General features: G+C 38.5%; 1 protein-coding gene across 8 annotated transcripts in view; it reads right to left on the bottom strand.

Annotated features, from left to right (window-relative positions):
• The window catches only part of Kiaa1109 (KIAA1109 ortholog), a 240,137-nt gene that overhangs the window by 107,929 nt on the left and 117,635 nt on the right, over positions 1–14,573 (bottom strand). For all 8 annotated transcript variants that reach the window (XM_045130867.1, XM_045130873.1, XM_045130872.1 and 5 more), the window contains exons 43-46: positions 10,878–11,097; positions 10,280–10,438; positions 4,583–4,758; positions 1,721–1,896 (exon numbers count right to left, since the gene is read on the bottom strand). In XM_045130867.1, coding sequence (XP_044986802.1) covers positions 1,721–1,896; positions 4,583–4,758; positions 10,280–10,438; positions 10,878–11,097 — 731 coding nt within the window. The remainder of the gene's footprint in view (positions 1–1,720; positions 1,897–4,582; positions 4,759–10,279; positions 10,439–10,877; positions 11,098–14,573) is intronic.

Raw genomic sequence — 14,573 nt, 5'->3', positions numbered from 1 at the left:
TTTTTTATTATTTATTTATTTGACAGAGAAAAAAAAAGAATGAATATGGGTGCACCAATGCAAAGACCTCTAGATGCATGTGCCCTCTTGTGCATCTGGCTAATGTGGGTCCTGGGGAATCGAACCTGGGTCCTTTGGCTTTGTAGGCAAATGCCTTAACTGCTAAGCCATCCCTCCAGCCCCACATTTATTTTTTTTTTAAATATTTTTAAGTTATTTGTTTTGGGAGGAGAAGAGAGAAAGAAGCAGACAAAGTGAGTATGAATGCACCAGGGCATCCGGCTACTGCAAATGAACCCCAAATATATGCGTCACTTTGTGCTTTGGCTTTACATGGGTACTGGGGATTGAACCTGAGCCATTAGGCTTTACAAACAAGAGTGAGTATTTAACTCCTGAGCCATCTCTCCAGTCCTTCCTACACATTTATAATCAACATTGATCAAGGTGTCAAACAAAATTTTCCCCATTAATCTTTAGAATCACTTCACAGTTTCACCTTTATGGTTGATAGAGTAGAAGGAAGAAAGTTACTAGGCTGTTAGGGAAATGACCTTGAAAATTGGCAGTCTTACGTGACAGTTAAAGTGAATGTTATGGTTAAAATGGTAAAGTCAAAATCATTGAGAAGGAAGAATAGGAGGGTTTTGTAGCTATGCGTGAGGCAGCCAACCTGACTAGGTAAGAAGGATGGATGGGGACTCGGAAAAATAACAAAGCTAGTCTCAGCAGGCTCTGCCTGGTGCCCATAAAGTGCCCCCTTATTTTCCCTTCTAGATTCTATTTTGATTCTCCATTGCAAAGCTTGTAGGTAAGTGCCAAAAAATCTCCCCCCACTGGCTCAGTCACCAAGACAAAGAACAAGGTCAATTTGATGACTGGAAGGAAGAAATATGAATAGCTCGTGGGGAATGATGATGAGCCAGACCTTCACTTCTCCCTATCTTAGAGTCCTTTTAAAGATCAACTTATTTCTCTAGTCAGAAAACCTTAAAAGCTCTAAGACTTTCTGGGAACTCTCTCTGTTGCAGAGAGCACTACTCTCATAAAGTCTTACTTTTCAATGTGCAACTTGTTCTTTGTATTGAATATCCCCATATGAGAGCTCTTATCTCTGCTTTTTGTATACAATAATGTTCGCTTCTTTTCTGCAATAAGCTCTTAATCAAACTTGCTTTCTCTCTACAATAAAGTCTCTCCTTTAAAATGCATCATTTTGTCCATAAGGTTTATTTTGCAACTTCAGTGGGATTCAGAACCCAGAGTCTCTGACTCAGCAGACCTTTGGTGATCTCAGAGTCCAGCACCCTCTTTAGATCTAGAAGTTAAACTGAACCTGGGAGATTGCTCAATGGGTAAAGCACTTGCTGCACAAGCCTGATGACCTAACTTCAGATCTGCAAAAGCCATATAAAACTGGATATGTAGGACAAGCATTTATATACCTACAGTGAGAAGAGAGGCAGAGACAGGAGAATCCTGAAGCTTGTGGGCAAACTATTTGGCGAACATAGTAGTTAACAAGGGAGATACTACCTCAAAACAAAGTGGAGGCAGAGGATTGACACTCTGACCTCCAAACAGCATGTCATGGCATGTGCACCCCTTCCTCCACATATATACACATTGTGTACACACACACACACAAACACACAAAATAAAGGAAAGTTTGAAAAATTAAAACACTTGCATAACATTTTATACAAATACAAAGATGCACCTTCTTGCTCTTTTGCCTTTCCTCTCTTTGGCTGTGTCTGAATCAACAATATCTGCTCTGAGGCAGTCCAAAGTTCCTGAAAATGAAAGGTGTTCACCAAAGTACATGCGGTAGCAGAGTGGCATTGAATCCTGTGACTGGATGCCTGTATGACTCAGAAGAGGTTTAAAAACAACCTGAAAGATATTAAACACACATATTATTATAATATATGCTTACTATTTACTTTTTTCTTATCCTACCACAGAGTAAATATTACTATTATAGTATGAAGTAAAAAAATGAAAGTTTCATATAATTGTTTTACTGAAGACAAAGATTACCCTTTAACCTGCCTGGCTGTAAGTAAAATAAATTACACCACTTGCTATTGTTTTAAAAGCCAGGGATATCTGGTGTGTTCCTGTCAAAAAGAAAAGAAAAAAGAAAAGGAAGCAAAACATAACTGGTACATTATCCAAGCCAGGTGGCACAAGTCTATTATACCAGCTACTAGGGAGGCTGAAACAGGAGGATTATTGAGTTCAAGGCTGACCTGAGTTAACTTAGTGAACACTTGCCTAGCAAGAGCAAGCCCTAGGTTCAATCCCCAGCACTGGAAAAACAATGACAACAACTGCCTCTCCACCAATTGAAACTAATATATTCACTTCACTAGCAGTTCTTCAACTTTCTATGGTAATATGAAAACATTTGAGGGCTGGAGGGATGGTGTAGTGGTTAAGGTGCTTGCCTGCAAAGCCAAAAGACCCAGGTTTGATTCCCCAGGGTCCACATAAGCCAGATGCACAAGGAGGCACATGCATCTGGAGTTTGTTTGCAGCAGCTGAAGACCTAAGCATGCCCATTCTCGCTCTCAAATAAATAAAAAAATAAAAATAAAAAACACCGGAAATGTTTCTAATCCATTTTAAATAGCATCACTGGGATGTATCAGTTGTTTACCATTTGGTTTTGATTTTTTTCTTTTTCTTTTCCTTTCCTTTTCCCCTCCCTCCCTCCCTCCCTCCCTTCCTTCCTTCCTTCCTTCCTTCCTTCCTTCCTTCCTTCCTTCCTTCCTTCCTTCCTTCCTTCCTTCCTTCTTTCTTTCTTTCTTTCTTTCTTTCTTTCTTTCTTTCTTTTTTACCAGAGAAATCAGTTTCCATTTAAAGTGCCCATCCTTAGATGTTTATGGACATGCACTCCTTTGGTTACACTGCTAACTGACTTCATAGACAAGAGTACCACCATCATTGTCACTACTGATTCTGTGCTGTCTGCCTCCTCCTTCTATGTGTAGCCAGGATGTTACTCAGATCCTTCTACATCTATTCTCCCAAGTGATGTTCTCTTGAAGCTTAAAAAGTCCTAGCAAAATGGAAAAGGACCATTTGTACTATGAAACCCAAGTCCATATTTTCACTTGTCCTAGATCAATGCATTTGTGTGTGTGCTTAAAAAGACAGGCCACTCTTATTTTGAAGGTCTAGAATGAAAATATTCAAACAATTTAGCACTAGTCTGGAGGCTTAGGGAGAATTTTTCCTTTGAATATATATAGTCAGCAATGGGACTACTGGATCAAATGGCAGTTCTATCTTTAATTTTTTTGAAGAATCTCCATTCTGTTTTCCACAAAGACCGTGCCTTACATAATCTTTTGTTAGATTAGTTAATATTCATGTCCTTGGAAATTTTTGGAGTCTCATCAGTAACACATGGTAGTAATCTCTAAAATACCTACTGAATACTAATAAGTACAATGAGTTTGATATACAACACCCCTATGATTCTTTTCCTTCTCTCCCATTACAAAAAAATGGAGTCGGGGCTGCAGAGATGGCTTAGCAGTTAAGCGCTTGCCTGTGAAGCCTAAGGACCCCGATTTGAGGCTCAACTCCCCAGGACCCACGTTAGCCAGATGCACAAGGGGGCACACGTGTCTGGAATTCATTTGCAGTGGCTGGAGGCCCTGACATGCTCATTCTCTCTCCCTCTCTCTATCTGCCTCTTTCTCTGTCTGTCACTCTCAAATAAATAAAAAAAAAATATTTTTAAAAAATGGAGTCCATAAGAATTATTCCAATATTTCAGAGTAGTAAATCTAATGAAAACTTACATGCTTGGTGGATTTCTTAACATGCTTCCTCCTTATATAAGAAAAAAAGCAAAGCTAATAATTTGAGAATTTCTGCCTTCAAAAAACTTTTAAAAGAAAAAAATATATAGCATGACTAAAAGCTCTCTATTTAAATGGCTTTACATTCCAATACTTCTAACTTCTGTACAAATGTCATCCCATTATCTAACCCTTATTCCCAGTATTTGTTTTGATAATGACAGTCTCTCATAGGTATGTACATAGTTTAAGCCTCCTCTATCCCCCAAAACTGAATGTTCTCAACTCTCATATCTCATTCTCCCACTGGCCTTCTATTCATTCAAACTAAAACACATTTCAAATGATCTCACAATATTTCTTTCTTACCTTTTCAAAGTCATACCTTTGAAGCTTAGAATCTTATTATCCCCTCTTTGACCCATTTAACACAATATTACTCACATTGTTCTAAAGCCAATGCTTCCCAGTTATCCACTTAAGTTTCAACTTTGCACTCAAGATTAAATTATGATTTAATATGATTAAGCTTAACTTTCTAGTCATGACAGCTAATTTTTAGCATAAAACAAAAACATCACTATATGAACTCTCAAGTAATGATCATCTGCTGGTAGTAAATTTACATGTTTTTAAAGGGTCCTCCTGTTCTTCACAGAACAAAGATTTCACTTAACTCCAAGGTACTTACTGCTTATTAGTTCCAGGTGCTAAGCCCTGCTGAGGAAGGATGGTTAGGACTGAGGAAAAGCAGACTAGCCCACCTGTGCATCAGCAAGCTGAACGGCAGGAAACCCCTGGTTTGCTTCCTCTACACCTGCCACATCATCTTGACTAGTGCTACGCTGAGAATGTGTCCCATCCAGGGTATTCTGATCACTAGACAAGACGGTGTTGAAATCAGATGCTGAGGGGATTGTAGGAAGATTGGGTGCAGCACCTAACAACAAAATTTCAAGAGCAAATGTAAATCATTAGGAAATAGAAACAATAAAGCATAGCAAAGTAAACTTTGGAAACCTATGCTATAGCACCATTAACAGAGTATTTTAAATGAAAATAAAACTCAGTAATGAGGGGTGACACAGCAGGCAAGTAGTGAGTAGGTGAGATCCCTGCTCCTCCCAGCTCCCTGGTCCCAGTAGGTCCCCCTATGGCTGGTTAAGGACTGCTTGGACCATGAGCCCGTTGAAGAAGCAGGCCCCTTGTTCCACCTTCCTGATCGAAACTGACCTGGCTCCTCAGTTCCCAGATAACCTCTGCCAGGGAGTGCTTGCAGAAGTTGTGGGAAAAGTAGGGCAGATCCCTGTTCTCCAGGCTCCTCCCCATTTCCTGGTCCTTATAGGTCCCCCTGCATCTGGTTTAGAGAGGCATGATCCCTGTGTGGGAGCTGTGGAAACAAGCCTACTGCTCTGGTATCCTGACTGGCCCCTTTGTACCAACATCTCTATTTCCTTGAGTCAGAGGGTACATGGGCCACTGTAGGAGCAGGCCTCTTGCCTCTGGCTCTCCAGTTTCCTGGTTCCCCAACCTGTGATTCCTGTGAGCTGAGAAGTACATGCAAGTGGAGTGAGGAGACCAGAGCTCCCAGTTCCCCAGGTACCTTTGATGTACCTGCAATCTCCACAATCTGCGCATCTTTGCTTATAACCCCATCATACACCAGTATACCAATCTGGTTCACATTTAAAACAGAACACCCTCTGAAGATCCTACAAGGACAAGAACTTGCTTCCTTCTCTATAGAATAAAGTTTCTCCCACAGATAGGTAGACCACAATGCAATAAAAGCCAATGGAAGTCAGAAATCTGAGAGGTCTCCACCAAGGATGCATAGTTCCACAATGGAACCCTCCAATGAAATCATAGAGAAATCAACAGAAATTCAATTCCAAAATGAAAATAAATGAGACCCTGGTCAAAAGAATTGCTGAACTGGCAGCAAACCACCAAAAAACCAACAATTATATTAATGAAATTGAACAGAATTGTTTCTTGGAGCATTCAGCTTTTGATAGTATGCTTAACTTGAGTGAAGAAAACATGAGAACCCTCAAAAGTGGTATGAATGAATTGAAGGTAAGTCAACAAATGGAAGATCTCAATAACTGATTCATTAAACTTAATAACACAACAAAAACCAAAAATTCAAACAGAACTTATAAAAACCTCTCTAGGGGGCTGGAGAGATGACTTAGCAGTTAAGGCGTTTGCCTGCAAAGCCAAAGGACCCCAGTTCAATTCTCCAGGACACACATAAGCCAGATGCACAAGGGGGCACATGAATCTGGAGTCTCTGGTGTGCCCATTCTCTCTCTTTCCTCTCTAGAACCCCTCACCAACATAGTTACTCATACGAAAGACAGAACCTCTGACCTGGAAGACAAGACAGAAGAAATTGGACAGGGGGCCAAAAATTTGCTAAGTTAAAATTCAAGTGAATACCAGACTATGAGGGAACTGTGGGATACCTTTAAATGACCAAACATCCAGATCATGGGTATGCCAGAAGAGAGGAAATCCAGGCCAGAGGCATAAAGAACATATTCAACAAAATTATTGAAGAAAATATTCTCAATCTCTCACAAGAGATCCATGTAGATACAAGATGCTTGCAGAACACCAAATAGACAGGACCAAACAAGAAACTCTCCAAGGCACATCACAGTTAAAACTCTTAACAAAAATAGCATGGTACTGGCATAAAAAACATAAACAAAGGCCAATGGAACAGAGTTGAAGAAATAAAAACAGAAATATAGACCAATGGAACAGAACTGAAGACCCAGACAGACCTTAGATCAAGTAACTACAGCTGCTTGATCTTTGAGAAAGGTGCCAATAATGTAGACTGGAGAAAAGACAGCATCTTCTACAAATGGTGCTAGACAAATTGGATGACCATATATTGAAAAATGAAATTAGACCCACTCATTTCACCATACACAAATAACAAGTCCAAATGGATTAAAGACCTCAATATAAGACCTGAAACTCTTCAACTACTGGAAGAAAAAAAAAAAAAAATAGAAAGCACTCTCCAGGATACAGGACTGGGAAAAGACTTCCTGAACAAAACCCCAGTAGCCCAGGAAATTACACAACCACTCAACCAGTGAGATCTCATGAAACTAAAAATCTTTGCCACAAACACACCATAAGCAGAGCCAACAGATTACCCACTGAATGGGAGAAAATCTTTGCCAGCTATACCACTGACAGAAGCCTAATATCTAGAATCTACAAAGAACTCAAAAAACTAACCAATAAAAAATCAAACAACCCACTCCAAGTGGGGCAGAGAATTGAATAGGGAGTTCTCAGAGGAAGAATTACAAATGGCTAACACACACTTAAGAAAATGTTCAACATCCCTAACCATTAGAAAGATGCAAATTAAAACAACCATGAGATTTCACCTTATTCCAATAAGGATGGCAATCATTAAAAAATGTAACAATGACAAATGTGGTAAAGATGTGGGAAAAGAGGAACCCTCATGCATTGTTGGTGGGAATGTAAACTTGTACAACCACTATGGAAATCAATCTGGAGATTCCAGAAAAGGATGAACATAGAGCTACCAACAGACCCAGTTATTCCCTTACTTGGCATTTATCATAAATGCTCTATGCATCAATACAGAGATATTTGCTCAACCATGTTTATAGCTGCTCAATTCATTATAGCTAAGAACTGGAATCAACCCAGATGCCCATCACTGGATAACAAAGTTGTGGTGTATTTACACAATGGAATTCTACTCATCAATGAGAAAAAATGATCAATTTGCAGAAAAATGAGCAGGCTTGAAACACAGCATACGCAGTGAACTCACACAAGAACCGAAAGACAAATGCTGCATGGTGTCACTTATCTGTGATTCCTAAACTAGACCTGTTCGAGTTGCAGTCATACCTGATAGGCAACTCAAGGCCTAGACAATAGGAATGGAAGGGTTTGGGGGAAGAAGAGAGAAAAGGGAGGAGAAAACACGTACAAAATTAAATCCAAATTGAAATGATACCACAGAAATCTTTATCCTTGGAGATAGCTTTATAGACATAACCCTCAAGAGGAGTAAGGAGGAGCACCTGGAAAGTAGGTATCTGGTGAGGGTGGGATGAAGCCTAAGCTTAAAAGAAATTTTTTTTTATTGGTCTCTGAACTGTAACTTCCAGTGTCAGAGATTGGTTGGTTGCTACCCACACTGAACTGTTGATTGGAGAGACCTACAAGGTCTCTAAATCAAGACAGCTTTCTGTCAAAGTACTTGATTACCTGCCTGAGGCAAAAGCTAAGACCCTGTTACTGAAGACACCATATGCTGCTGACAGAGCATGGACAGACCTGGCTGGAATTCAGAAGAAAGACAGTCCCCAGGCAGTTAACCTGTCTAGTGGTGGAAAGCGCTATATGGGCTACTGGGGAAAATGGCCAACAACTGTCTGAGCAACCAGAGGTCTAAGCTACTCAGAAGCAAATATCCTGATGCCAGTGCAATAGTGGCACACAGCCTCAATGGATAACCAATAGCTTTCTGATTGGCTAAGAGATCCGCTCAGTATAAAGAAACCCATATCTGAAATTGGGAACCAGATCAGAATCCTATGGGCACAAAGATTATGTTCTCCAGTGTCAAGCTCTCACTAGTCTTTGGATAACAAGAGTTACATATATCTAATTCTCCCCTAAATTAATAATGCTGATCCCATTTAAACTATGCTGACTTCACTCTCTATTGGAGAACCTGTTCCTTTTTCAGAAGGTAGTGAGACTACAGGAGATAAACTATCCTTCGCATTTCAGCCAATCCTCAACTGAATCCACACAGAAATAGGGAGATGAGCAACAGTGCTGCTTTCATGCTGTTCCTGATAATCAGCACCAGGAGGTAGGAGACAGACCTTGAGGAAACTCTATACCTACCAAGGGATCTAAAGGCTCCTAAGAACTCATCACTGAAGTAGACTTAAAACTCACCTACCATGGCTCAGGGAATTGTGTGGAAGAGGTGGCGGAAAGATTGTAAGAGCCACAGGGTGAGATATCATGCCCAAAGACATTCCCTCCTGCCCTCTAAAAATAACTGACTGCTGTTCCCACAACACATAACTACAACCCCATGGTGAATACCTACAACCCCACTGAGGAGTGTCCCCAATGGAATGGGGACAGGGACGAGGGAAAATGGGGCATCAAAACATGATATGTCCATATGAAACAGTTTGTTAATAATAATAATAAATGTTAAAAATTAGGAATACGAGGGCTTAGTGGTTAAGGCATTTTCCTACAAAACCAAAGGACCTCGGTTCAATTCCCCAGGATCCACGTATGCCAGATGCACAGGGTGGCGCATGCATGTGGAGTTCGTTTGCAATGGCTGGAGGCCCTGGCACACACATGTTTTCTCTCTCTCCTCTCTCAAATAAATAAATAAAATATTTTTAAAAATTAGTAATAAGAGATTATTGTACAGATGTGATTAATGAAAAAATAAAATTAAAATTTCAGAAAAACATCAGTCATGTATGTACAGGCATTGAAGCCAGACAGTAAAATGCCCATTCTCTGCCTTCCCCCTCCCCCTCTCTCTCTGCTTGAAAATAAATTAAAAAATATACTTCAACAACAACAAAAAAAAAAACAATGGAGAGATTGCTCAGTGGTTAAATGCATTTGCATGCAAAGCCAAACTGCCTGGGCTCAAGTCCCCAGTACCCATATAGAGCCAGAGGCACAAAATAGTACGTGTCTGGAGTTCGTTTGCAGTGGCATAAGGCCATAGCACACCCATTCTCTCTCTGTCTGCCTCTATCTGTTCTTCTCTTTTAAATAAATAAAATACTTAAAAAATACATATATTTAATAAACATGGAAAAACTTAAAACAACTGATAAAGAAAGGCAGGTCCACTTATACTCTGGATATAGTCAGCCACTATTTCTTTGGTGAATTTCCTGCCAAGTCTTCATCTCACATGTACACACAATCCTTTCAAATTAGTAAGTGGCCCTCATTTGTCTCTCCTTGAAGGAAGAAATCTTACTTTATTGCTCTTAGTACTCCCTTAGAGTTAAGTATATGTTAATAATAGATAATATGTCCTAGAGGGAAATGGACAAACTAAAACACATATTCTGAATTGTAGGCACATGATGTTGTAATTACACTTTGCATTTTTTCATTTGCCTTCTTGTGATGTTGTAACTATTAAACGACCCACCTTAAACGGAAAGTTTGAATTCTATATAATCATATATTTGAGATATTTTGCCTTTCCATGTGTACAGTTAAGTGACAATTCACTATTCTCTAAACAGGGCAAAAAGCACTTAAAATTTATGACAGTTTAATTGTCCTTTGAAAAATGGGATTTTGTTGAAACTGCTTTATGCTACTCAAGACAGTTAAGCAAAAACAAACAAACAAAAAAACAAAACCCAGTAATTTAATACCTGTTGGAAGACTGTTATGCCCTGACTTTGTAACAGGAGAGTCTTGTACCATACTTCCTCGGTTACCCACAGCATTTGACATCCAATTATAGAAGCTCACAGATGATGGCTCAGATAGCAGAGGATGTTCAGATAACATGTCAGTAGCCATTGTATTTCCTATAAACAAGGATCACTAAGTACAGAATTACTTATGCATTAAGAAATAAAAAATGCAACCTACAATTATTTTCAAAATGTCAGATTAAAATGTCTTTCTTTGCAGATATTCATAAACTTCCACCAAATATTGATGGTATCTAAACACTAGGGCAATGGTAAAGAGCTTGTTTTTATTGTCACAAGGTAACAATTCTATGTTGGTAAATCTTATCATCCCATGCCAAACACCAAGGAAGACATCAGCCAGCATTACAATTTGAAAATGCAAATAAAGGGTTAAAGATAGGCTCAATTTTTCCTATAATACTGTTTAAAAATTAAAGTATACTAACAATAGATGAGTTATGCAACCAAAGTATATAAATAAACTTGTCCTTGTCCTGTTTTTTATTAAACTCCTCCATTAAAGTAAATTTATAAAGTCTAGAGGAAGTACCTGTTCTTGTTAGGGAGCTACTTTTTACAGCTGCACTACTTCTCTGAGGCGTGCCTTCCAGCAGATTGTGCAGGCTTGGGAAGCTTCCAGTAAGGTAGCTGAGAAGGCTCTCCTTCCTTGGACTCTCCTTGACTGGCATACCAGCACGTCCAACATGTACAGGAGAATCTGTAGCAGTGTCTCCACTGGTATAACTCAGAGAATGGTATGGGTGAATGCCCTACAAAGAATACAAGATTCTTTCTTAAACATATAAAAACAAAAGATAATGACTACAACTACCATGACTACCTATTAAAATCCAAACTGTATATATATAATCATGGTAGTCTCAAGTAAACATAATCATTTCCTATAGCACCACAGTACAGTAATAAGGGCCACTCTTGCTATCATTATTATATTGAAGCATAGTCCTTATTTTAACAATGTATCATTAATTCACTTTTAAATCTGAAGAGGGAGTGTAAAGACACAATAGGGCATAGAACAGCATATCAAACAAAATGCAGTAAATAGGGCTGGAGGGGATGGCTTAGTGGTTAAGGCATTTGCCTGCAAAGCCAAAGAACCCAGGTTCAATTCCCCAGGACCCATGTTAGCCAGATGCACAAGGGGGCACATGCATCTGGAGTTTGTTTGCAGTGGCTGGAGGCCCTGGCGTGCCCGTTCTCATTCTCTCTCTCTCTCTCTGTCAAATAAATAAATATTTTTTTAAATGCAATAAATAAAATACTGGTTAATGTTTAAGGAGCAGTCAGAGAGCATCACAACTTCAGAAAGTCTACAAAGCAAATCCCATGCCAGCCAAGTCTACATAGCAAGACATTTGTCAAAATAAACAAAGCAACAAAACTAAAGATAGGAAAGCTATCTTCCTTCAGCAATCTTCTATGTACTTTCTCACTGGAAGTCACCTAAAAGTGAAGGGATTTTTGATAATAACAGGGAATGCAGAGCAAAGGCCCATCAAGTTTTTGTTGCTATTTACACATGCTCACTTTGGTGGGGGACAGGGAAAGAAGCATGTTGAGGTAGGAGGCAAAAAAAAAAAGCACTTGTAACATGCTAACTACTCAATATACATATTTCATACGTTATTAAACAAGTTCTTAAAGTAGATAATTCTGTCTCAAAAAAGAAAAGCATTCAGATAACCAAGAACAGGAAAAGTCGAACCTTTTTTTACCTTACTTCTGTTCCAAAAATCCCAATACTATACTGTTCCTTCTCGCATCTTAACTTAAAAAAAAAAAAATCTAATAACATTTGATTGTCTGGAAAGCACTAAAATACCAAAAAATGTCTACCAATTCTTCAATGAAAAAGTACTGACTCTTGCAATGTCTACCTATTTTGCCACATCTAAGACAAAAATAAAGGCCAAGGGCATAGAGAATGAACAAAATTACTGAAGAAGACGTTCCCAGCCTTCCAAAAGACAGACCAATTCAGGTACAGGAGGAGTACAGAACACCAAATAAGACCAAAGGCCTCATCACATAATAGTCAGAAACACAGAAAACAAGGAAAGAGTACTAAAAGCTACAGAGAAAAACAGCTCATAACATACAAAGTAAGCCCATCAGAATTAACTCAGATTTTTCCATTGGAAATTCTTAAAGCCAGAAGAGCTTGAAATGGAGTATTTCAAAAGCTATATGACCATGGCTGCCAACCCAAATTATTATTCCTAGCAAATCTATGCCTCATATTAGAAGGTTAAGGAGAAACCTTTCGTAAATTTAGCCAGCTGTATGACTACATGAGCACCAAACCAGTCCTAGAGAGAATTCTTCATGGAATATTCCATACTTAGATCAATTTAAAATATGATACAAAAGAAGATATACAAAGAAAAAGGTCTCACAAAGCAGAGATCTGGGCTGGAGAGATGGCTTAGTGGTTAAGTGCTTGCCTGTAAAGTCTAAGGACCCCGATTTCGAGGCTTGATTCTCCAGGACCCACATTAGCCAGATGCACGGGGTGGGGGGGGTGCATGCATCAGGAGTTCGTTTGCAGTGGCTGGAGGCCCTGGCACACCCATTCTCTCTCTCTCTCTTTCTCTCTCTCTCTGCCTGTCACTCACAAATAAATAAATAAAAATTTAAAAATAAATATATATTTTTTTAAAAAGCAGAGATCTGAAATGGAGAATTTGGAATTTTGTTTTGGAAGGTTATATAATTCATAAGTAAAAGAAAGTTTAAATCTGTCTGAAGTAGAACATCAATAGTAACACATCTCAATATGAACTGAGGGTTTTTAAAAATGGTCAATAAAAAGAAAGCACAGAGACTTGAAACTGAGAATGTAAGGTACCTGAAAAGAGAATAAGCCCAACAACCCAAATGTCCAACAACAGCATATCAATCTATCATTCAGTGTCCTAAATCTGTGATTTCTTTTAAGAATTATATTTTAGGGCTAGAGAGTTCACTTAGCAATTAAGGTGCTTGTCTATGAAGCCAAAGGACCCAGGTTGATTCCCCACTACCCACGTTAGTCAGATGCACAAGGGGACGTAGGTGTCTGGAGCTCTTTTGCTGAAGGGCCCTGGTACACCCATTCTCTCTGTCTGTCTCCTCTCTCTATCTCTCTGCTATTAAATAAATAAATAAAGTTTTTAAAAGATTAAAAAATAATTATATTTTAAACATTTTAATTTAAAAAGCAATACATGGAATTAAAAACTTTAAAAGCATAAAAAGCTAGTCAAAAGAAAGTTGTGTTCTAATCTTTCAAATATTTATCTAAACAAAACAGAATCTTACTTTTCATAAAACATTCATGTGCTGTAAAATATATATGTGCTGCATGTATGCATGCATACACACAGATATATGCACACAAGTACATAATGGCCTATATTTTTCTATTAATTCAATTCAAGTAACTTTGGGGATACCTCATATCTGCTTAAGGATGTACTTCATCTTTTTAGACTTCAGAGTGTACATATGCATCAGTGTGTGCTAATGTGTAAGTCCTCTAATGCTTAGTCAGTGGGTCCACTATTTTTCCAATATAAATGGTGTTACAGCCAGGTGTGGTGGCGCAGGCCTTTAATCCCAGCAGTCAGGAGGAAGAGGTAGGAGGATTGCTATGAGTTCAAAGCCACCCTAAGACTACAGAGTTCCAGGTTAGCCTTGGCTAGAGTGAGACCTTACCTTGAAAGAAAAACCAAAAAAAACCAACAACAAAAATGGTACTACAAAGATTACTCTTTTACCCTTGTGTGAGCAGTTACTAGCACTTCTCCAGAGTGAACTACTACACATACAAGTGCTAAACAAAGGCATCCCATTTTAAATTTGATATATGCCAAACTGTCCTTCAAAAATGCTGCAATAATTTATACTATATTATAATACAGCTCCTAATTTCTTAAATTCTCACTAATAATATATAATACCAAGTTTTAGTTCTCCAATCTCAAAGGTAAAAATGGAAACCCCATTGTCTTACATTTCTTTACCAGTAAGAGAATACATCTTCAGTATGTACACAAATATTTTTTTTCCTGTGACTTAACCATCTTAATTTTCTTTTTGCTACTTGGTCTTTTTTTCTTAGGACTAGGACAAGAATTTTTTTGGTCTGTTTTAGGTTAATAGGCATTTTTCATTTACTTTTCTATTTTGTTTACACTTTAGTGCATGTGCGTATGTGTGTGGAAGTACATATGTGCAGTTA

Source organism: Jaculus jaculus, chromosome 12 (genome assembly GCF_020740685.1).
Source record: "Jaculus jaculus isolate mJacJac1 chromosome 12, mJacJac1.mat.Y.cur, whole genome shotgun sequence".
NCBI classification, from domain to species: Eukaryota; Metazoa; Chordata; class Mammalia; order Rodentia; family Dipodidae; genus Jaculus; species Jaculus jaculus.
The sequence above is the reverse complement of the archived record's forward strand: the minus strand, read 5'-3'. Positions and strand labels throughout refer to the sequence as shown.